The sequence below is a fragment of the Onychomys torridus genome, chromosome 4 (genome assembly GCF_903995425.1).
Source record: "Onychomys torridus chromosome 4, mOncTor1.1, whole genome shotgun sequence".
In the NCBI taxonomy this organism is placed as follows: domain Eukaryota; kingdom Metazoa; phylum Chordata; class Mammalia; order Rodentia; family Cricetidae; genus Onychomys; species Onychomys torridus.
Genome location: NC_050446.1, coordinates 102,218,956 through 102,243,344, shown reverse-complemented (window position 1 = coordinate 102,243,344; position 24,389 = coordinate 102,218,956). Strand labels below are relative to the sequence as shown.

Here is a 24,389-nt window from a genome sequence, read left to right as displayed (position 1 = left end):
ACCTTGGAAATTGCAAGTGAGTCTCATCAGGTGTGATTCTTCCTCCTCAGCTTCTGTTCTTTCTGTTGTAACATCTCCACTTGTTTAGTATTGGTTTGTTGGCTAGTTGGTTGCATTTTGCTACATTTACATAACTTGACAGAACTCTAATACCTTGGAGCCAAAACAATACAGGACAGCCCATAGGCAATATCCCCAGAAACAAAGCACCAAGGAAAGTCCCATTTGCAAGGACATCTGAGAGCGTAGAGGGCAGCTGGTAGGAGCATGCCGGTCTAATGCTTGGTTGGACCTGGGCCCTGAAGAACCATGCTCTAGGTGACCGTTGTCAGGCTTCCTCCCTGCACAAATCTCACTGTGAAGGGGAAATAGCATAGACATGGCCAGTGGAGGGGGGAGGGGGTCTGGATGGGGAATGGGAATGGGAACAGGAGGGATCAGGTAAGGGGAGGGGAGAGTACTGGGAGAGACAACTGGAATCCGGGGGCATCTCAGGGACAAGCTAGAAACTTAGAGCAATGGAAACTCTCAGAAATCCATGAGGATGACCTCATGCAATGGAGGATACAGAGCCTTAACCTGCCATTTCCTGTAACCAGGCAAGACTTCCAGTGAAGGGATTGGGACACAAACCCAGCCACAAAACCTTCAACCTGCTATTTGTCCTGCCTACAAGATGTGCTGGGTAAAGGTGGCACAGAATTGTGGGAGTGACCAACTAATGATGGGCCCAGCTTGAGACCCATACCATGAGAGGGAGTTCATCCCTGAGGGCCAGGACCCAGAGACAAGATAGCCCAGAGACCTGGGATAGAACCAAACACAACTGGCAAAAAAAAAAGAAGAAGAAAATCAATGAAATGATCCCTAAGGATATTCTGCAATACTTATAGACTGGGGTCTAGTCCAATTGTCAACGGAGAGGCTTCACCCAGCAACTGCTGGAAACAGATGCAGAGATCCACAGCCAAACATAAGGCAGATCTCAGAGAATCCTGCGGAAGGTGGGGAGGAAGGATTGTAGGAGTCAGTGGTGTCAGAGGTAACACAGGAAAAAAAAAAAAAAAACCAGGATCTGGGGTGGGGATTTAGCTCAGTGGTAGAGCACTTGCCTAGCAGGCGCAAGGCCCTGGGTTCAGTCCTCAGCTCTGGGAAAAAAAAAAAAAAAAGAAAGAAAGAAAAAAAAAAATGAAAACCCACAGGATCAACCTGGGCTCATAGGAGCTCACATAGACAAAAGTGACAACCAGGAAGCCTGCATGGGACTGGCCTAGCCCCTCGATGTGACAGTTGTGTAGCTTGGTCCTTTTGTGGGACTCCTAACAGTGAGAGCAGGGGCTGTCTGAGTCTGCTGCCTGCCTTTGGGACCCTTTCCTCATGCTGCGTTGCCTCATCCTGCCTTAATAGGAGAGGAAGAGCCTAGTCTCACTGCAACTTGATGCACCACGGCTAGCTGATATCCATGGGAGGCCTGCCCTTTCTGAAGAGAACTGGAGAGTAAGTGGATGGTGGGGCAGAGTGGGGGTGAGGGGTGGGGTACAAGGAAAGAAGGGAGGGGGAACTGCAGACAGGATGTAAAAACAAAAAAAAAGGAAGGAAAGAAGGGAGAGGAAGAGGGAGAGACAGGGACGGGGGCGGGGCACTACTAAAATTGTAAAGGCAATTGGAAATGACCAGAATTCACATGATACCTTACTTTTGACCCTACACCAATGCCGCCTCGCCTCCAAATAAACACTAAACAATAATGTAAAACCCATGCATTCTACGGCATCCATGTGACCAGCCGCCAGGGTTGTCTCCTGAGCCAGCGAGGCTTCTGTCTTGCTTTCTGGCATCAGGGGAATGAGAACAATTGGGGAGACACTTCCTCTGCAAAGCCTCCTTTGCCTCCTTTGGCTCCTCTAAGATTTGCATCTGTTCTTGAGCCCCACAAGTACCTTTGGGCATCGCTCAGGCAAGCGCTGTGTAGAAAAGATATTATCTTACATTTCTTGCCTCAACTCACTAAGACTCTGTGGCAAACTGTACTTTCCAAAGAGTGGGTTCCTAGCTTTATTTACGCTGCAGTGACAAAATATCATGACAAAAACCTCATCTGGCCCCTCCCTCCAGAGAAGCAAATCTCAGTTTTCCTACAACAGGGCCCCCAGCCCTCAAGCCTTCCAGCAGAGGCTCCAGACTCTGTGAAAGCAGAGATAAGCCGTTAGCACTGCTTGTTCAAAACCTAAGATCTGTAGAATATACCAGTCAGATAAGTGAGAGATAAGTGATGGCAGGCAGCCATGGAACTGGATTATACCCTCTACATGTGACCCCAGGTTGAGCAAGACCAGAGTTTCTTGACTGGAAGACCTAGTCTATGGAGGTGGCACCATTCCTTGGTCTGAGGTCCTGGACCGTGTAAGAATAGAGAAAGCTGGCTGAACACAGAGCGTACTCTTTCCTCTCTGCGTTTCCCTGTGGGTATGATGGGACTAGATGCTTCAAGCCCCTGCCACCTTAATGTCCCTACAATAACGGACTATAACCTGAACCTGAAAGAACCCTCCTGAAGTGGTATTTTGTCAGGATATATTACCACAGCAGCAGAAATGAAACCAGACTACCATCTTTGGAAGATTCAGCCTGCCACAGATTTTAAGTGAATGTGGTAGTGCTTGAGAGAAGAAATGTAAGGTATGGTCTTCTTTTTCTGCCTCTATCTGTCTGTCTGTGTCTGTCTGTCTCTATGTCTCTCTATGTCTCTGCTGTCTATCTATGTCTGTGTCTCTGTCTCTGTCTGTGTCTCTCTCACACACACAGACACACAGAAACATACACAGACACACACACACACCACATTCTAGAGCAGTCTACATTTAGAACATTCATGTTCTGTTTCGTTTTGTTTTGTTTTCTTGAGACAGGCTTTCTCTGTGTAACAGACCTGGCTGTCCTGAGACTCTCTTTGTAGATCACCTGCTTTTGACTCCCAACTGCTGGAATGAAAGGTATGCACCCTCACTTGATATTTCCAACACGCCCTGCCCCCATACAATCTACCCAGCTTCCCATTGACTGAATAGCCTAAAGCTCAGTGTTGCGCATACCACGTGTCTTAAGGGCACAGTGAGATGCGTCCCATTAGCTGTAACAACCTAGCTGTGCTGATGAGGGGACAGCACGCTTCCTAGGAGAAGTGTTTCTATGTGTGCACACACCATCCAAACACCATTCACACACTCGACTCAGAAACACACAAGCAAAATATGGCATCTTAGCATGAGAAAAATCACAGAAGAGAAGATGGCCAAAACAAATCATAGGACTCTTTAGAGATGCCCTCCTCATTCCCAAAGGCACATCCTGACCTGTGAAAACACCAGAGCACAGCAAAGATCTGAGCAAAAAGGTCCATCACTTTATTCCCACTCCATCAGTGCTTCTCAGCCTTCCTAATGCTGAGATCCTTTAACACAGTTCCTCCAACCATAAAATTATTTTGTTGCTATTTCATAACTGTAATTTTGCTACTGTGATGAGTCATAATGTCTGATACACAGGATATTTGATATGTGACTCCCAAAGGGGTCTGGACCCCAGGTTGAGAAGCACCTGTTCTAGTTCACATCCCTGTCTAATCAAATTCTTCACTTTAGGTCCTTGTTTCCTTATGAAAGCTCCTACTACTTGGGGTTGGGGATTTAGCTCAGTGGTAGAGTGCTCGCCTAGCAAGCACAAGGCCCTGGGTTCGATCCTCAGCTCCACAAAAAAAAAAAAAAAAGAAAAAAAAGAAAAGAAAAGAAAGCTCCTACTCACAGAAAACATCTTGAATGAATGTGTACATTGTCCTCTCAATACCTGCCTTTTGTTGTGGGACCACAGCCATAAGCCCATGTGACAGGCAAGGGGAAGATACCACTTTACCCCTGCCAGCTTCTTCCACCTGCTCCAGACATGTCTCCTAAAACCACCTTTCTTCTCACACAAGAAGTTCAAGTCCACTCCTGCCCTCTTCCTGCCCATACCCATGCTGTTTCTCAGCAGCCGTCTGAGTCTCATACTTAGATCAAAACTATACACACAACGTGTAACACGTATTTTCAGGATGGAAATTTGTTCTGACACCCGATATTCCTTTGGGTTGTTCGCAGAGCAATGAATGACCAGATAGACCTGAGCTGCAAGACTTTGATCTGAGGGTGGCGCTTTGGGGGAAGCCGCGAACACAGTGTGCATGAGAGCAGGAAGGCGCTGCTTATCAGCCCTTCATTTCAGTTCATTCAGCACACTATGTCTTGATGCACACAAATAGGAAAGAATGCTTCTGGAAACAAACATTCATAGAACACGATTGTAACCATGGCACGAGAAAATAATGGTTTCTTTTCACTGACATGATGTGATTAGCACCAAGGTGGAAATCGTGAAACCAAACAAAACAGACGCACTTTACCACTGCCAAATACAGTCAGAGGAGGCACAAGAGGGGCTTGGTGGGCGGGAAAGGGCTCCACAAACAGGCCTGGCCTGGCTTCACAGGTAAAACTCCCTAACTCGGGTCCTCAGACTCAGGCTCAACACAGAAATCACATCTGTGCCCTAACCTAGAGTTTCTCATCTTTGTGTCATTCAGAAAATGTTGCTGGCACAGTGGTCACACCTGGGATCTGACCACTTTGAAAGCTGAGGCAGGGGGATCCTAAGTCGACAGGCCAAGCTGAGCCACAAGTGAGACAGACTGTGTGTTAACAACACTGACGGCAGAGTGGAGTGACCCCAGGGCTAGGGAGGCTGAAGCCCCACTACAAGGTTGAGGCGCGCGTCCACAAGCAAAAAACTAAAACCAGCCCACTACCACCGCATAGTCCTCCAAATAGCAATTTCAATTGTGCTGCCCACATCATGGAAAAGCAGCCGCCATGAAAGAAACCAAAATAAACCACAAACCTCAAAATTCTTCAGGACCTAAGAGAACCAAAACCTCTAAACCACAAGCACATTGCTTTAAAAATAAAAAAAAATTTTGAAGCTTTACCTGTGGCTATAGCGGATGGCTATCGTCAGTCCAAGCTGTAATTAAGAAAAAAAGAGGAAAAGTACAAATTAAATAAGATAAAGAACATGCTGAATTCACAAGAAAATTAATTCATTGTGGCCAATCAGTTTTAAACATTTCCTAATGTCTGGGGCTGGAGAGATGGCTCAGTGGTTAAGGGCACTGGCCACTCTTGCAGAGTTCTCGGCACTGACATGGGGGGCTCACAACCAGCTCAACTCCAGTTCCAGGCCACTTGGTGCCCTTTTCTGGCCCCTGTGGGCAGTAGTCACATACATGATGCATATACATACATAAGCAGACAAACAGTCATACACATAATAAATATAAATCTTAATACAGTTCCTAATGGGTCCTGTTGTCTCACAAATAATACCTTTAATGATAGCTCCTTGATTTCAACTTCGCTCTTAAAGGATCATCATATTTTGAAAGGGCCTTTAGAAGGCCAAGAACATTGCATTGTGGATCAGTGGAAGGGTGGGGTGTCAGCATGCAGCTGATACCAAGGTTTGCATTAGGACAGCAAAGCCAAGAGTAGGTCCCCTCGTCACCCCTTCCACAGGGGCCAATACATAGACCCCAGACCACGGAGGGATTGAACACCTGGGCCAGAGCTTTCCTGGGGATTAGCTTAGCCTTTATGGGGATCCCATCAGCTCAAGGCCAGTCAAGCTTCATTCTAAAGACAGTAGAGAAATCAAGGCCAACATGGAAATGTAACTTCAAGAGATAGTATGTGTGGCAGCTGGAGGCAGCAGCAACAGGAGGTTGAGATGAAACCTTGTGATTTTCTTTTTTGTTTTTTTGAGACAGGATTTCTCTGTGATGTTTTGGAGTCTGTCCTGGATCTTACTCTGTAAACCAGGCTGGCCTTGAACTCACAGAGATCTGCCTGGCTCTGCCACCCGAGTTCTGGGATTAAAGGAATATACCACCACCACCTGGCTATGATTTCTTCTTTATTCTGTGGAAGTATCACAGAAACCTCTCCAATATACATGGTCAAAATCATAAGGCATGACCTTGGCCAGTTCCCGCAGGTAAACAGTAGATGACAAAACAAGGTAGCAGGCTGAGTTCAGTTGCAACAGGAAGTTATTGAGGCTCTTGATGCCAGTTTCCTAATTTTAAAATGAGCAGAACCATTGTTTCCTCTCGAGAATAATGTAAGGATAGAGAAGTTTTCTACATTTGTGTTTATAGCTGTATAAATGCAGTGCCTACTCTCTGACAAATACAGAAAAGTCTATCAGTATTAACTACTGTACTGGCACTATCTGTAATGCCCATCTATGAAAACATTAGTGCATCCCAAAACTAATTTTCAATTTGCTTTTAGAACTTTGGAAGTACTTCATTATAGAAAAGGTAATAATCACTGTCCAGTGAGCCTATGTAAGTCTCCTGAGCCCTCTTATGCCCAGCCATGGGATTCACAGTTTAGAAGCTCACAGTAACTGAGAACCTGGGTACCACCTGTCATATTGTTTCTGTATGAACGCCTAAGTTGTACCTGAAGACCCTCAAAAACATCCATGTTTCCTTGCTGTCCTCCAGAAGAGTTGGGAGAGAGGGTGACAGATGACATGTCCGATGCTGCCACATTTGCTGCAAGATGGCAGGAGGGACTCCAGGCCATGGGATTATAGAAAGAGTGAAGAACAGAGAAGGGGAAAGAGAGCAAACTGAAATAATTGAGAGAAGAAGGCCCAGTTGCTGTCCAGCTGGCCACACTGCAGAATCCCCTGGATATCCTTGGAACAGCACAGCTCCAGAATAGTTCAGCATAATACTGCAGCCATCCAAAATACAGACCCAATCATGGTGAGACATCAGCAAACCCAGGAAAGTAGGCGTAAGTTTACAGGGGAAAAAATGCATGCAGGGACTAAGAAGATGGCTCAGTTGATAAAGTGCTTATCTTGCAAGCAGAAGGACTTGAGTTCAATACCCATTTGAAACCACACTAAAATAAAACTGGATATGGGGGGTGGGGATTTAGCTCAGTGGTAGAGTGCTTGCCTAGCAAGCACAAGGCCCTGGGTTTGATCGTCAGCTCTGGGGAAAAAAAACCCAAAAAACTGGATATGGTAGCAGTCACTTGTAACCCTCATGTCAGGAAGGAGCAGACAAGGCAGGTTCCTGGGACTCAATGGTCAGTCGATCTAGCCTATATGGTGAGTTCCAGGCCTGAAAAAGACCTGGCCAGATAGATAGATAGATAGATAGATAGATAGATAGATAGATAGATAGATAGATAGAAAGAACAGGTGAACAGCACCTGTCTCCTGGCCTCTACACCAATGCCCATCCCCCAACAAATACACACACACACACACACACACACACACACACACACACACATAAACATGCATGCACACAAGAGTATATAAATGTGCATGCAAGAAATATTAAAAATCAAGTTGATCTTATACTTAACTGAATTTATTCCATTATCTACCTCAGCTAAACTTGTAGTGTATTTTCTTTGAGACCTCAGGGACCATTAAGAGCACACAGAACAAGGAGGAAACACAGGGGAAAGAATGAAATGCAGCGGCTGCAGCCAAGGTGGGGATGAGCAACACACCGGGTCACGTTACATTTCCTTCGGTTTAAAGACTTTTGGCTTACAGTTCAACTAATTATAAGATAATTTTACCAACTGAATATTTTGATAAGCTTTGGAGTAAAGTTTAATTGGTGGCTTTTCCACAGTTGAAAGATAAGCCCTTGCTGGGAGCAGAGAGGAAACGGGGCGGGGGCGGGGAGACAGAAGGGAAAGAAAGTGGAAAGCTATTCCGGAGCCGGGAAGAACTACTGACGAGGTAGACCAGAGAATTCGAGCATTTTCCCTCTCACTCCCCAGCTTCAGAGTCAAATGGGTTTTGATGATGTTTTTAGAACGACAATTTTAGTAAAGAAGGAAATTTGAGCCCTGCAGACTCCATCAGACAGGGTTGGCATATACCCAAGGCTAGCCCAGCCACCGGTCCCTGCAGACCTCTGTGAACAGTCTGTGTTAGGGACCAGAACGATGGGACACAGGAAAGAGCCCTAATTCACAGTGTTGATGAGGACGGGACAGCTCATGATGGTCATACACAGATGTACTGGATCCAATCAGACAACCCCGGGAAGGGACAGGAAGGGAGCAGACAATCTCTGGAGGGTCTAGCTTGGAAGCCCAGGTCAGATCAGGCTACGTGAGGAGACTGCTTATGCCTGCTCTCCCCACTTCTTCCAGGGAAAGCAAGTGAGCAGAAACAGCTCTAAGCTTTCCATACCAGAGAAAACACCACATAAAGGCAGCCGGTGCAACCTGCTGAGAAGTGAGCCAGCTCCTTTATTCCCTCAGCCTTAGGAGCCGCCATTGGCCAGTCCAGCTTCTGAGGCCACTGGCTCTGCTTAGATGCACTAATGACTCAGAAATGCTTTTGGGTGCATCTCATGCACTCACACACACATGCACACCCAAATGCATTAATGTGCATATGGACACATCCATTCACATACATGTGCACACATGTATATACACTCACACATATCTTCACAGTGTATATACACATACATGCTTGCTCAAATGTGCATATGTGTGAATGCATGCGTTTGCACAGATGTTACATGCACATGTAGGCAAGAACCATCACATGTGTACATACATACATATACATATGTATAGACACACATACACTCCAACGTGCATGGATACACTTTGGCATTCAGAAAGGCTCCTAGAGCCCCTCAGACAGGGGGGTGCCTCAGACAATTGGCCCCTTTGTTGCTGGTCTCAGCAGGGGCCCAGAGGAGAAAGGGGAGGGAGGTCTGGGGGTTGCCCTCTGACCCTGGCCCAGCCGGACTGAGGCCCAGGGACATGGAGGTCAGCAGGAGTTTTGTGCTGGCCCCCCTGGGGAGCACCCCCCCAGGACACGCTGTAAGTATTGCCAGGCCACTCTTAAGAGACCCCTTTTACAGTGCTTCTCTCTTAGATTTACACAATTTGTTGGTAACAAAATTAAATCACATTTTAATGGCAAGGAAAGAATAACTTAAACATTTTTCAAAACCCCCACCAGCTAAGAAAACCTTTCCCCTTCTGTTTCTGTCTGAAGTGTTCCTCCTTGGAACACAGACAGCTGTTTTGTATCAAGGCTGGGCTTTCTGTATGACCCAGGGAGCTCAGACAACAGGCAGCCCCTCCTGCATTAAAGGGTAATCTGAGAATAATTTGCCATAAAACACCCAGAAGTGCTCCAGCTGCGGCCAGATATAACCTATAAAGCACTACGCAAACAACGTGGCCCTTGTAAAATAATCATTTATAAAATCACATTCTGAAAACACATTATAATTTTTTAAAAAAGAGAAAAGAGAGAGAAATGGTTTAAATTCTCACAGAAGGTGCTGGGGAGATTCCCTTCCAAGTCCATGGATTACCAGGAAGTGGGTGTTCCAAAAAACGCATCCCACCACAGTCCTTGTACACACAGACGGCTGGCAGGAGCAAAGTGAACTCCAGTAAACTCCAGTCATTTACCCTAGTGGAAGGTGTTCCAAGTCTAGACCTTTCTAAACCAGTGACAGTACAAACCAAGGCCTGTGCTGAAGGTGCCATGACCAGGTGCTTTCTCGGGGGCAGCTACAACCTCTAAAACAGAGCTCCCAGTTTCTCAAGAAAAGCTGACACTAGGAGATTTATTATGAAAAAAATGCCTGTGTTTTAAAATAATTTGAATATTTCAAATACTATAAAAGCCATAAAAAATGTCAGTGAAATTTGGCCAAGGGGGTGCCGGGCGGTGGTGGCGCACACCTTTAATCCCAGCACTCGGGAGGCAAAGACAGGCAGATCTCTGTGAGTTCAAGGCCAGCCTGAGCTACCAAGTGAGTTCCAGGAAAGGGCAAAGTTACACAGAGAAACCCTGTCTCGGGGAAAAAAAAAAAATTTGGCCAAAGAAACTACCCATCTACAACCTCACTGGACATATCTCTACACTGCCAACCCTCCAGAGAGAGAGAACACCACTCACATAGTCACAGTACAGAGAAAGTCACTATTACAGTCACAACATAGAGAGTGTGTGGCACTCACACAGAGTCACAGCAGAATGGGAGTGTTCCCCACAGAATGCTACATCATGGGCAAGGTAGTACCCACACAGTCATGGCATGCAAAGACTTTCTTATAAGCAGTGCCATGGTGTGAGGGGATCACACAAACATCTGTGGTATAGACAGCCTCTCCCATAAACAGCCTCAGTGTAGACCGCTTACCACATAGAGCCATGATGTGTTTAATAGCAGAGATGACTGGGTATGGAGAAAATGACCCACAGAGCACATTTCTCTAGCCCCTTCCCTGCTCTCCTGGAGGCTTCCTCCTGAGAAGCCAGGGCCTCCATGCTACCCCCAGCACCCTCTCAGGCTGGTCCTTCACATAGATTCCCCCTTCCTTTGGCTCTTCCTTCGGCTCTTCCTGCTCCCCAGCACTTCCTTAGGCTCTTCAGTATGTCTCCCTACTTCCTTTGCAAAGCTAACTGTGCTGAGATAGGAGCTGCTCACGGTGAATAGGCAGGAGCTATGGGGCCAAGTCCCTTGACCTTTACCACTGACTCCTTACTGTGAAATGTGGACCACATTCCCTGCTTCATAGGGGTCATTTACACAGATTAATTTAAATGCTAAGTATTAGCCTGCCCAAGGAACTCATGAGAAGCACAAATTCTTCAGCCCCAGCCCACTGAATCAGGAAGGCTAGTGTTTTCTCTGGTCCTCTAGGGGTCAAGTTTGATGACGTGATGATGTATGGAAAGATGTCAGCCATGCTCGTAGCACCAATGAGTCGGCACGGACTGCCAGGTGCTGCTGATGTTAACAGCTCAGAGTGAAACATCTCCCATCTGTGGCCTTTAAATGGCATTTCAGTGTCCTAAACTCAACGTCAAGATTGAAGTCACTGTGAACTCAGGCTCTGTAGTGCTGGCAGGGAACCAGCCATTCAGCAGGGAGAGGTGTTCCCACCCAGTGATCAAGCAAGGATGGGCGGCTTCATCAAGGCCAAGGGCAGGCTTCATAGCCCCTGGACTGCAGCCCTCACCTCTTCTTTGACATTCCTACCAACAGGGGACAAAAGACAGCCAGGCAGGACGTGGAAGAAAAGCAGCAACCCATGTGTCATTACTGAGTCTGTGTCAGCAGGCTTGGTCCTGGATGCCTGGAAATTAATGTGTTAGAGAGTGGAAGAAAATCACACAACTGTGCTTAGGAAAAGAACTGCATACGTGTGTCTGTGTGTGCATGTGTGTGTGTGTACATGTATGTGCATGTGGGGTGTGTGTGTGTGTGTGAGTGAGTAAATATTTACTCAACTTTTTGAAAACCTAGTAACTCCTACCTGAAACTTTGAAAGGCAGGTGTGACAAGCAAGTGGGAAAATGGATGGCTGTTAACGGAAACGACACGGAAACACACAAAAACGTGGCCGTTCAGTTAGCCTAAGAAAACAGGCACAAAACAACTGAAAATGGAGGAATGCACACACATCTAGACCTCACTCTCCTGCCCCGTGCCCCAAACCAGAATCAAGCTTTGCCTTCTAAATTCAAAGCTGCAGCTTTTCCCCCGAGGCATGAGAACCGTTCTCACTGCCACCCTGGCCCGGCAGAGGCCTGAGGAGCATCACCTGCACCAACGTCACCTGCACCAACGATCTTCACAGTGGGATGCGCTGGCACGCCATGTTGGGGTGGGGATGGGGTGCAAAGGCTTAGTGTGATGGTGTTGACTGTCAACTTGACAGCATCTGGAATCACCTGGAAGACAAGCCTCCTGGCACACCTGGGGGGGGGGTGTGTATTTAGATTAGGTGTGCCTCTTAGGGATCACCTTGATTTGGTTGAGTGAGGTGGGAAGAATCACTGTAAAGAAGGGCAGCATGGTTCCCTGGGCTTGGGGCTTGGGCAGAAGCTAGCTGAGCACAAGCATTCATCATGCTGTGTTTCCTAAATGTGAGTGCAATGGGACCAGGTGCCTCAATGTCCTGCAGCCAGGACTTCCCTGCCATGGTAGACTGTACCCTCAAATTGTGAGCTCAAATAAGTCTTTTTCCTTTGACTTGCTCTTGTTGAGGTATTTATTACCACAACCGGAAAAGTAACTAGAAAAACACTTAGCAAATAAAAATCCCAAATGGTATAAAAGGAAAAGTCACTAAACAAAGAAATAATAACATCAAGCATGTAGGAAAATACTATCTCTCCACCCCTCACACATACTCCAAAATAAAAACCTAAAATGAACATTGAGCAACAAGTCAGTATGAGTTGGTGATAGCCCATGTCCAAAGTCCTCCCCAACCCCCAGTCCAGGGTTTCCTACGCATGTAAACAAATATTTCAGCCTCTCCATGTCTCCGTTTTTCCATTCTGTCAGGGGAGTCTGCCCTTTCACTTGCGAACTTCCTGAGAGGGATAAGAATTTGGTACTGGAGATAATATGAAAGATGCAGAAGATGTGTGAACAAAGGAGGGACAGTCAATGATGGTTTGGGAATGTTTTTGACCCCTGCATAAGATGGAGAAAAAGCAAAGAAGTATACTTTTCTTTCCAAAAAGGCTATTCATTATTTCTGATATAAAAAAAAAAAAAAAGAAATGGGTAATTAAATAAAACCACACAGCTCTAAGAGAATGGCTGGGCCTGTCACTGTCCTCCAGCATTAGGATGTCTAGCCCCAAGTGACTAAGCATCTTGGAGCAAGTGCTCAAACCTCTGCACCTCCAGCCCTCATTAGCATCCTTTTGTCCACACCTTCCTGCACTGAATGCCCAGAAGCTCAGCCCAGGCCTCCAGTCTACCACACAGAGAGGCAGAAGGCAGATCACTCCAAGGGAAATGAATGCCTTTCAGAGTTCCATTGAAAGTCTCCACTGTGGCTAGAGGCCCAGCATTTATCTACCATGGCCTCAAAGCACTGTAGAAAGCATGAGGACATCTTGTGTAGCTTTGTCTCTATGTCAGAAAGAGCATATGTCCATCACCCATGTAAAAAGCTGGGGGAGCCATGTGAGCCTATATACCCAGCCCTGGGGAGGCAGAGGTATAGGGTTCCCTTGAGATTGCTGGCCCAGTATAACCAATCAGTGAGCAAGTTCTAGACCATTTGAAAACATGAGCATAAGGAAAGCCTGCACAGGTGGATGAATCTTCAAGGGCACTGTTCAGTGACAGGCGCTGACATTGAAAGGCTGCTTGCAGAGTAGTTCTGTCAGTAGGACATTCTGGAAGCAGCAGCTCTGTGGAGATCGTAAATAGGTCCAGTTTGAAAGGGTTTGGAGAAGAAAGAAGATGGACCAGGAGAAGCACACGGCACTTAGGATTGGCAAAGCTAACCTGTCTGATACAACATCAGCAGATACAAGAAAGAAACTTACAGCACAGAGAGGAAATGAAATGTGTGCAATTGAAAACAAAGATCAAAACAAGTAGACAAAACATTAGAAGGTGAGGAGAGCCCAGAAGGAACGCAGAGCCTAAGAGCAGAGAACAACCTGACTGAGGGGCGGGGCAGATGGAGGTGGGCTAAGGGAACTGCAAAGCCAAGCTGTAACTAAACACTTCCCACCGGGTCCACAGTTCTGAAAGCCAGCTACCACCACAATGGATGGCAGATGCCTGGAGCCAGGTTTCTCAGTGTTGGAGCAGGTAACTGGTACAGAGTCATGATAGAAGTCTAGACTATCTACGTGATAATGATCAGAGTTCAGACATAATAAGAATTCCTGTTTAGCTTAGTAGAGCTATAAGTGAATACACTTATTCACACACGGGTATATACATGCATTTCCCTTGTAGCAACAAAACCACACAGCACTCAAATCTTGGTTTCTCAAAATGTTCTCCAACAAGAGAAACCAGGGTTCTTTGGCAAAACAGTTGGTCCTGGGGAAATACTAGATGAATGTGGAGTGCCTTGTAGCACTAGAAAGAAAGATCTAACACAAAACACACACACACACACACACACACACACACACACACACACACACACACACACACACACACACACACGGAAGAGAAATAAGCCAACTGAAAGATTTCCCAGTAGGCACAAGTGAAGTAATTTAAGCAACGAACTCAAATGAATAGAATTAGATTCTAACCCAAAACAAAAATTAAAGATCCATAAATATATAATGATACAAAGAAATGATCAAACCAGATGTGGCAGTACACACCTGTAAGCTGAGCATTGGAAAGATGGGAGCAGAGGTTCAAAGTCAACCTTGACTACACGTGAGTTCAAAGTCATCCTGGGCTGCAAGAAACCCTGTCTCAAAAAGCCAAAGAAAGAAGAGAAAAAGAAGCGACTGAATAAGTGAATGAAGGGGAAGAAGCAAATTTTGATGCAGAAGAATTCCAAGTACTTTATGCCAATAGCCCACACTTTAGGAAATAGAGCATAACTGCCCACATCTTAAGCATGAGCTGCTCGTGGGAGAGCAGGCAGTACTTTATCCTAGAGAAAACTTACAGACACTGTCTTAGACATGCTAAGTCAGTGATGCCTGACCTAGGGCAGTGGAGAGAAGGACAGGGCAGCTGCTGGGCCCTAGAGAGTCCATCAATTGTACCCAACCATCCCATTTCCCACTTCCATCTGCAGGGGGAAAAAAATCACATCTCCATATCGTGTAGAACTGCCATGGACACAGATTAACCCAAAGCATGCCCCTCCGGACTCCATGTTCAGTAATCCCCATACCTCTTTGCTCTTTGCCTCTCACCCCGTATTCTGTTGCCTTAAACAGATGAGCCTTGATAAACACGGTTTGGATCTGGAATATCCCCCAAAGGCCGTGTGTTAAAGGCCTGATTCCAACTGGGATGTTCTTGGAAGGCAGTAGAACCTTTAGGGTGTAGACCTTAGCAGAAGGAAATTAGGTCACTGGGGATTCTCTTTGAAGGGAATATTGGGAAATGTTCCCTTCCCATATGTCCCCCACCAACTTTCCTGCCACCGTGATGTGAGCAGTGTGGCTCCACTGAACACCCCTGGCCATAATGTACTCCTCCCCATGGGCCCCAAACAACAGAACCAGCCAACCATGGGTTGAAGCCTCCAAGGCTATGACCCAAAACAAATTTTCTTCTTTTAAGTTGGTTTTCCCAGATACTTTGTTTTCAGCAACAGAGAGCTGACTAATATGAGCATCTTCCTAAATTTCACCCCAACCTCTTCTCCTGAGACCCTGAGGACAGAAGTTGTCATATGTTCCATCTTCAACTCTCTTGTCCCACCTTGGAAGTTCCTCCTCTTTCTAGACTGATCCTCTTCCCCATCTCTGAGGAAGAAATATCTGCTTTCATACCAAGGTCAAGTTTCCACCTGTGGTAAAGTCAGGCCTGGGTCTCTGTGACTAAGGTGGACGGTTATCAATGTAATGGGACCTAAAATCACCCAAGAGAAAGTCCTCTGGCATTCCTATAAGGGGCCGTTGAGATTAGGTTAGCCTGGGTGAGAAGACCATGTTAGCCACAGGTGGTACCATGCCCTCGGCTGGATGAGAAGGGAAGTGGACTGAGTACCGGCACTCATCACTCTCTGCATCTCAACTGTGGATGAGATGTTCCCAGCTGCCTCCAGCTCCTATTGCTATGGCTTGCTTGCCATAATGGATGGAAACCCCTCACACTGTAAGCAAGACTAAACCCTTCCTCCTGTAAGTCATTGCTTGTCGGATACTTTATCAGCACAATAGGAAAAGGAACTAACACAATGACCCTCCCTACGGTCACCCTTCCTCTCTCTCTCTGGCAGCAACGGTCTGTCTATTCCTTCTTTTCCCTCCACACACTCTCTGAAACACAAGGATTCCAAGTCCATCTTAGTAACTCCCTTAGCTGAAGACACAGAATAGGCCCTTGGGTTCAAGTGTCAAGTCCACCCCTCCATTAGATGCTGCCGGGATATAAGGAAGATCATGTTAAAATCTACAAAGGGACTCCCATGCATGGCTTAAGTGGATGGCTCTATTACCACAAAAGCTCGCCAACCCCCATCAACACCTTCAGGTGGAAGGACGTAGTATTTGTTTTTGAAAAGAGGCCCCTGATAGCTTTAGCCTAGTTGTGACCTATAAACAAGACAATTTGTAAGGTCATGGGTAACCATAGAGACAAGTCAAAGGAAAAGCATCCCTAAATCGAACTGCCCCTCTTGTTTGTCTAAAGGACTTTCAAAGTGGACTGTAGGCACAGCACACCTTTCACTATGCACGTCCAAGGACGATGCTTGGAACCATGCTGCTGCCGTGACAAAGGTGCCCTTTAAATCACGGGCAAATGTCCAACACCAGAAGTATCATTCTGCTGAAGAGATCGGCTCTTTTTAAGAAAGTCCAGCGCATGGGTCGCAGCAAGGCTGGGATGAGATGGAAAATGTAAGGAAGAAAGTGCTGCTGTGAGCCAGCCCCCGAGCGCCTCACACTACCGCAGCTGTTCATTCAAGCATGAAAAGTGGGGTATTATTCTCACAACACTGATTAGACAAGGAAATGAGATATGCAAATATTTTTTAAAAGTCTACGAACTCCAGCATTATTACCAGATGAAAGTTCACAAAGAAAATATGCCTCAGTCCGCTTGGTATGGAGCTAATGTCCTTGACTCCGACTACCTGACCAGGAAGATCCCTGAAACCAAAAATTAAATTCAAGGGTCAGGCCACACAATCACAGAGATGGGCAGGATGAAATTTTTGAAATATTACATGGGTCAGCTCAGCCCCAAAGTCAAAGAAGCTGTTATCCAAGCGAAGAAGCACATGTTTCAAGAAACCCAAGATATTGTTCTTTGTCAGCCCAATATGCCCATAATTCTGTCTCCAGCGAAGCCTTAATACAAAGGGCCATTGACAGGAAGATGATTTTGTTTTGTTTGTGTGGGGGGGAGGAATGTTTGTTTGGTTGTTTGGTTGATTTTGTTGTTGTTGTTGTTTTTGAGAGAGAAAGAGAGAGTATCTATATGTAGTCCTAACTATCCTAGAACTCACTATGTAGATCATGCTGGCCTCAAACCCACAGGGATCCTGCCTCTGCCTCCTGAGTGCTGGGATTAAAGTCATGCGCCACCATGCCCAGCTATGAAATGAAGTTTGTAGAGACTGAGATCACTGAAGGACGTGGCTGGGCACAGTACTCCACTGCCAAGCAGCCTCAGTTCCCAGAGCCCCTTGTCTTCCATTTATAAAAAAAACACCAGGGTGGGACTGCAGTGTCACTGATTAAAAACATGTGGACAGAGTCCAGCCCAATGTTAATGCCTATATGCCTAGCCCCCTTCCCTCTCCTGGACTTCCTGTATGCCTAGCCCCCTTCCCTCTCCTGGACTTCCTGTATGCCTAGCTCCCTTCCCTGCTCCTGGACTTACTGTATGCCTAGCGATGCTGTAATGGGACTGTGTCCAGGTCACAGACACCTACTGAAGGCCTCCTATGTATGATGGCCTGGTATTGTCTGATGCCCCACCCACCCACACACCTTCTGGCAACAAATACAGAGTTCACATCAGGGACTGTAATAAACAAAGCACTTTGAGATTTCTGTAAAGGAAGGCTCCCCACAGGATAGAGAGGTTTCCTGGAAACACAACCTCCACACAAACGGGTGACTAAGAAAGGAAACAGAGTCACAAGCAGAAGGACCAGCCTGCACCGAGCCCAGAGGTGACAAAGTGTGGCCTGTTTGAAGAGCTGAAACAAGGTCTGCATTGCTGGGATTTGGGATCAGTTTCTCTCACTCAGGTATATTTCCCCTTAGCCTGGCTGCTCCAAAGTTTGGCCTGAACTGTGTTATGAAGCTGTAATCCTATTACACAGAGTCTTTAGAGAACAAGAGACCATCCCTGGGCTATGTGTCATCTGCCCAGAATAGCAATTCAGTCACACTGACAGTATCGTCAGGCCCAGGAGGCTCACCCACGAGCAGTCCACAAGGGTAGCCAAGGAATAAGTGAGCACCGCAGGAAATAAATACAAACGTCTCCACCTGTGTGCTCACTGCCCAGACTGGAATGCCCCAGGGCAGGCTAGACCCACGATTAGAACACAGCTCTGGATTGGCACTCAAGACAATAGAGTTAGTTTGTTTGCTTTCTAAAAATTTAATTTAGGGTTCTAGGACTCTTAGTACATTTCAAATGCCCCTGCATAAGAGTTGGGAATGTAGCTCAGTGTTACTGTGCATGTTTAAAATGCCATGAGGTCCTGGGTCGCATCCCTGAAATAAACAAGTAATTAATATTAATAAATAATAAATAGAAGGCCAACAAATATCTGATAAATGAAATAAATATATAGTACTAATTAATAAATAATAAATAAATAGAAAGTGACCAAATCCCCAAAGCTGATCCATTGTCTACCAAAGAAACCCCTCCCTTCATGACCACAGTAAGTCAGCGATCTTTCCATCATCTGCTCACAATTTATTTACTAGACACTAAGTATCAAGCCTTGTTGTAAGTTTAAAAGGGACAATGGTGACCAAGAAAAGACAGGATTTGTCCTCTTGTTCTTAAATTCTCTGGGGAGATAAGTCACTCACAGGCTATGTGATAGACTGAGTAAAAGGTGAAGAAGGACCAGTTGAACATGTCTCTGCTTATGGAGGTGAGAAGATATCCTTCTCCTTATCTCCCTAGACAAGTTCAAGGCACACAGTCACCAAACCCAGACCTGCCTGTCCTTGACCCATCACATCAATGACCCCAGGCCCTCTCTAAGCTGGCCTCTCCACATGTGTCCCATTCTTTTCCTGTCTCTACTACTTCTACATCAGTGATGTACCATGTCTTCCTCAGATCATGACGATAGTCCTGTCAACTCTTTGTTCATTCATCCATTAGCCACCTGTTAGGACAGTCAATCTAAAAATGTAAGTCTCAGCTGGGCTGTGGTGGTGCACGCCTTTAATCCCAGCATTTGAGAAGCAGATCAGGTGGATCTCTGAGCTCAAGGCCAGCCTGGTCTACAAAGTGAGTTCCAGGACAGCCAGGGCTACACAAAGAAACCCTGTCTAAAAAAGAAAAAAAGTGTAACTCCCCTTACATCTTTCTCCTACCTGTGAGTCTCCTTTGCAGCATCCCTAACATCCACTTCCTCTCAAGCATCCCATGGAGACTCAGGCCATGTTAATTCCTGTGTGGTACCCTAACTGGACCACACTGTTCACCTCCTCTGTGATTTTATGCAATCTCCCATGCCTCGAACATCATTCCATTACTTTGTTAGCCAACTAACTTCCACCTGGGTTTCAAAACTCAGTATAAGGTCTTTGGGGGATTCCCTGAATAGTCAAAGCTAACCTTGGTGGCAACTCCCTCTGATCCTGCTCATGTTAGCATTTATATCATACTAACCGTAACTGCTGGTCTCTCTGTCTCTCAACCTTTTTGTTTCCTTGGTCAACCCCACTGATATTAGAGGGGGGGAAACGTGATTCAGGGAGTGGAACTCTAATCTTTAGCCAGCAGTTACATCGAGAAAACAACAGACTAAAAAAAAAAAAAAAAATAGACAGCAGGAAGGAGTCTTACAAAGTAAAAATAATCATGCAAAAAAATAATAATAAAATCAGGAAAATGTTTCATACGGAACAGCTCTGTAGAGATATAAGAGGGAATGAATAAGAAAGGTGACTGGAGAAATGCCCTAACCTCCAAACAAGAGAGTTCTAAGCCAAGAGAAAAAATCCCCAGAATGAACGGAGACATAAGATCTAAAATTGAAAGGGCCTGCCAGCTGCCACACTGGATGAATGAGAATCCAAACCTAGACACATCACTAAGACAGTCCCACACTCAAGACAAACAGCTCGCAGAGAAAAAGTGCAGATACACTACAGGGAGACACAGGGTTTCCCACGAACACACTGAGTGCAAAATGGGAATGGAGAAAGACCTTTCAAGGTTTTGGGGGTGGGGGGAGAGTATTTTCAATTGACAAGTCTCAGTTAAATTATCAGTCATAAGTAAAGGCAGACTAAAGACCCAGAAGGAGACAAAATAGCTGTTTACAAAGCCTTCCAGATGTGTAATGTGTATTGCAGAAAACGAGAGGAAATAAATCACATAGTTCTATTGTGGACAAATGCACAACCCTGGCCTTAATAATCTAATCAAAAACCAAAAGCTAGGTGACGAGTACAGAAAGAAAAAGTCAATGTTTTAGTCTCCATTTTATAAAAATGACTAATACTTCTGCAGACCACAGTGGGGAGTAGATAGAATCATGAAAGCAATTTGTCGGAATAGGAAATGGGAGGTTGCAGGATATATGTAAGTGATCTGGTAGTCTTCATAAAAAATAAAAGTAATGTCAACATCAGAAACTAAAGGAAAAGGGTGAAATGGGAAAATTAAGAGTGGGGTTTTGCATAAATTGAATCGAACTCTCATCTCTCACAGGAGAGATGAGGAAATGCCTAAAATTAATAAATCAAGAAACTCAGAAATACAAATAATCCACAAATTCTCATTTTGCCTCTCTTAACAGAGCTTTGTGGTGTCTGATTTAAATGACCCAGGATATTTTAAAATTTATCTGATGAAATGTAAACTTTTTGACCTATTAAATTTTAATGTAGACTAGGCAGAGAAATTCAAAACAATTACAATGACTGAGTTTTTAAAAACCTGTCTAGACACCTTCCACAAATGCTCATCGTAATGGGTCCTTTCCCCACAGAAGAACATCTGTATAAAGACTACCTCCACCTTGTCCCTCCCTTAGACCTCTTGGTGCACAGATGCTCGGGACCAGAGAAAGGCACCACTGTCAGAAAAAGTCAGCATCGTTCTAAAGTTCAGTTAGGTGGGTAGAGGCCTAGATTCTGGCCCGGGCACTAGTCGTCCGACACCTGACAAATTCCGGTTTGGGTAGGATCTCCAGGATTTTCATTGTGGACAATTTTTAAATCTTTGGTTGAGCTCAATTAATCCAAGCAAATATGACTCTGTGCCACAGTGATCCAGGAGCAGCTGAGGGCAGTAGGGTTTGTGAAGACACTTGGAGACCTCGCACTTGAGAACGACCCCACTTTTGAGTAAGAACTGGACCCCAGTGAACTGTGAGCCCTGACAAACTCTGGGCAAATGGTTATGCTGCTTTGAATCACATCATTTCTCAACTACATACAAGAATCATGAAAGCATCCATCTTACAGGACAGCTGAGGTGATAAAGTGGGTCATTGTGGCTGGGGATTTAGCTCAGTGGCAGAGCGCTTGCCTAGCAAGCGCAAGGCCCTGGGTTCGATCCTCAGTCTGACTGTGGCTTTTCTCTTTGGGCCCCTTTCTCTATGAATCCACCTACGCAGGGGAAAGGTGAAACAGCATGAACCGGTGAGATGTGAAGAAAAGGGACCGTGGCCTTCACAGGCACTCATCCTACGTGGGAAGGGGTTCAAGCAGAAACACTAAGAAAAACCTGCCAGCCATCAGTCGCCATTATCCAGCCTTCCAGGTGGCACAGACGATGATCCCCCAGGGACAGGTGACAGAGCTTCCATGAAGCAATGAAGCTCTCCACAGCCGCAGCCCAGGTACACTCTGTTCCAGTTAAGTAGGCTGCCAAGCCGAGGAAGGCCAGCTCCCTTCCTAGCAGCACCCAGGCAAGGAGCACTGGAACAGTCCACAGCCATGGCCGTATCACAGTCCCCCTGACAGTTGCCATGGCTGCACCCGAGGCCTCAGAAAGCTGGGTTTCCAATGGCCTGCTCAGCCTCTGATGACTCAGTGACAGGGAACCCTGATCCTTGAACTCCTGGCACAGTCACGGCATCTGAAGTTCCCGTGCCACATCAAACAAGGAGTAATGCCCCAGGACTTCCCTCTCCTTCAGTACTGAAAAACTCCAGCCCTGCCACATGTTCTGAGGGTGTTCGTCTGTAAATATGACCTGGATATGTGACTCAGGAGGGATGGGCTGCATGCCAACTCCAAGTTACTCTGCCAGGGATCAAGAGGCCTCACTCAGAAATGTTTCTATAAAAGACATGCAGTGGGGGCGGGGTGCAGCTCAGTGGCCAAGTGTTTGGAGCGCATGAAACCCTAGAGTGAATCCCAAACATGGTGGGGATTGGGGCTTAGATTAGGACATGATCTCTGAGGTCCCTTCCAACCCACGATACCCCAAGGCTCTCCTTTGAAGATGTGTTAGCCCCAGGTCCCCACCACTGCCACCTCTGTCCTCCTTCCAGGGTAACCCTGGATGCTCCTTCTCAATGGCCTCCAGCTCCTTTGGTGCACACTGGGTCTCTGGGGCATGCACCTGTCCCAGGTCATCTCTACCACTGCTGAAGTGCTGAGAAGGAAATTATTCAGCATGCATGCATGGAACTAAGTGCACAATGGAAACTCTTCCAAACACTCACTTCAGACACACATGCTTATCTCTAGCTGCGTTTTTCTCCAGTGCCTCAGACTCTGGGAGAAAGTACAGCAGTTAAATCTTTCAAAAGATAAATGTTGCTGAGTATACACTTTTACTCCCAGTAACTGGGAGGCAGAAGAAGCAGGAACATCTCTGAGAGTTAGAGGGTAGCCTGGTCTATAAGCCAGCCAGGGCTACATATTGAGACCCTGTCTCAAAAAAAAAATTTAAAAAAAGACAAATGTTTAAGTTTCTGTTGTGGAAAATGTAAACAATATCTTTGTATCCAAAACGGCTTTGTTATCTATCATTTGATTTATTTTTTTAAGAGACATGTATGAGTCAAATTATACTCCAAAGTCTTCAAAATAACCGTAGATTATTTACAAGCTTGATCTTGAGCCTGGCAATCACACAGCTAATGCACCCCCACGATCACAGTGACAATAAGAAGCTAAATAAACTGATGGCAGCCTTAAAATCCCCAGCCACTCTTGACACCCAACGCAGCAAACACACAATGACAAGAAAACATTCTGCAAGTTGGTATTTGCTGCCCTCTGGTGATCAATCCTGGGAAGTTTCCATAGTGGAGACCTGGAGAGTGCATCCTTCACACAGAGTGTGCCCCTCACCCCCCATCATCTAGGCTAAAGCCAGCATCCCACCAGACTTCTCAGCAACAGAGCAGGTCCTGGTCCTCCGTTCTCCGTGTGTAAGTGTGTGTGTGTGTGTGTGTGTGTGTGTGTGTGTGTGTGTGTGTGTGTGTGTGTGTGTGTGTGCGCGCGCGCTGGAGAAAGAATAACTCAACACAAGCTGCTAAATAAGCACTAAGACCATGCTTCCTTTAAAAGGACAGCTAATGAGAGAAGAGGCACCGATTTCAACTCTCCAACACTGTGCTAAAACATTTACCTCCATGCAGAATCAATCCAAAAGAAGAAGTTGGCTATTTACATTCTCACCCCTGTCTGCTCACACCCTCCACACTCAGTGTTGTCCTCGGCTCCCCTCCTTGCTAGGATAGGCTTCCCAGCTACCCCAAGTAGGCTTCAAAAGTCTTTTAAGCCTCCTTCCCCCATTCCAACACACACACACACACACACACACACACACACACACATACACACACACACACTCCAAGCATCCCAGTTTCTTTTTCCTCCTGTTCTTGTTGATCATTTAATTGAGCATGGCATTTTGGGCACCAAGTAGAGGATGGCTATCGTGGCAAACCTTTGAGAGAAATCCCAATGCACTGAGGAATGTCACGGAAATGAGAGATAGTCATGAAAAGTCAGACATCTGGGCAAAGTTTAAAAGGACTGGGCATGCCCAGCCCTGAGCTAATATCATTGTGAGCAGCCTGGGTGACAGTTTCCTAATACATAGAGAAGGCACGCAGAAGGGTAGGGTCCATTTTCCATTCATCAGCAACAGCAGAAGGAACAGAAGCATCTTAGGTTTCAGCCGAGGAAACACCCGTCACATGTCTGAGCTGCAGGGGAAGAGAAGCTGCCAAGGGGGGTGGCTCTGAGTCACTTACTAAGCTACACAGCCACTGGAAATGCCATTCAGTGAGCGACACAGCAATGTGCACGAGGTCTGACCCCATCTAGGCTGGAAGCACCACCCACCCCATGGCCTAGGTGCTACAGTTGGGATCTCGAATGCTGCCCTCTGAACCCATGTGCTGACAGTTTGCTATCTAACCTGTGGTACTAATGGGAAACTGTGGAGCCTTTAGAATCCAGGGCTTGATAGAAGGAAGTAATATTATTAGGGCTGTGCCCTTGAAGAAGGTACCATGAGCTCAGCCCCAGGAACAGTTAATCTTGGCTGCCAACTTGATGGGATTTAGAAACACCAAGAAAACAACTCTCTGGATGTGTCTGTAGGGATCATCTAAGTTAAC

The 24,389-nt window shown here is 46.1% G+C and overlaps 1 protein-coding gene across 1 annotated transcript in view; it reads right to left on the bottom strand.

Annotated features, from left to right (window-relative positions):
• The window catches only part of Acoxl (acyl-CoA oxidase like), a 270,827-nt gene that overhangs the window by 215,748 nt on the left and 30,690 nt on the right, over window positions 1–24,389 (bottom strand). Inside the window, 1 exon segment of the mRNA XM_036185521.1 lies at window positions 5,021–5,055. Coding sequence (XP_036041414.1) covers window positions 5,021–5,055 — 35 coding nt within the window.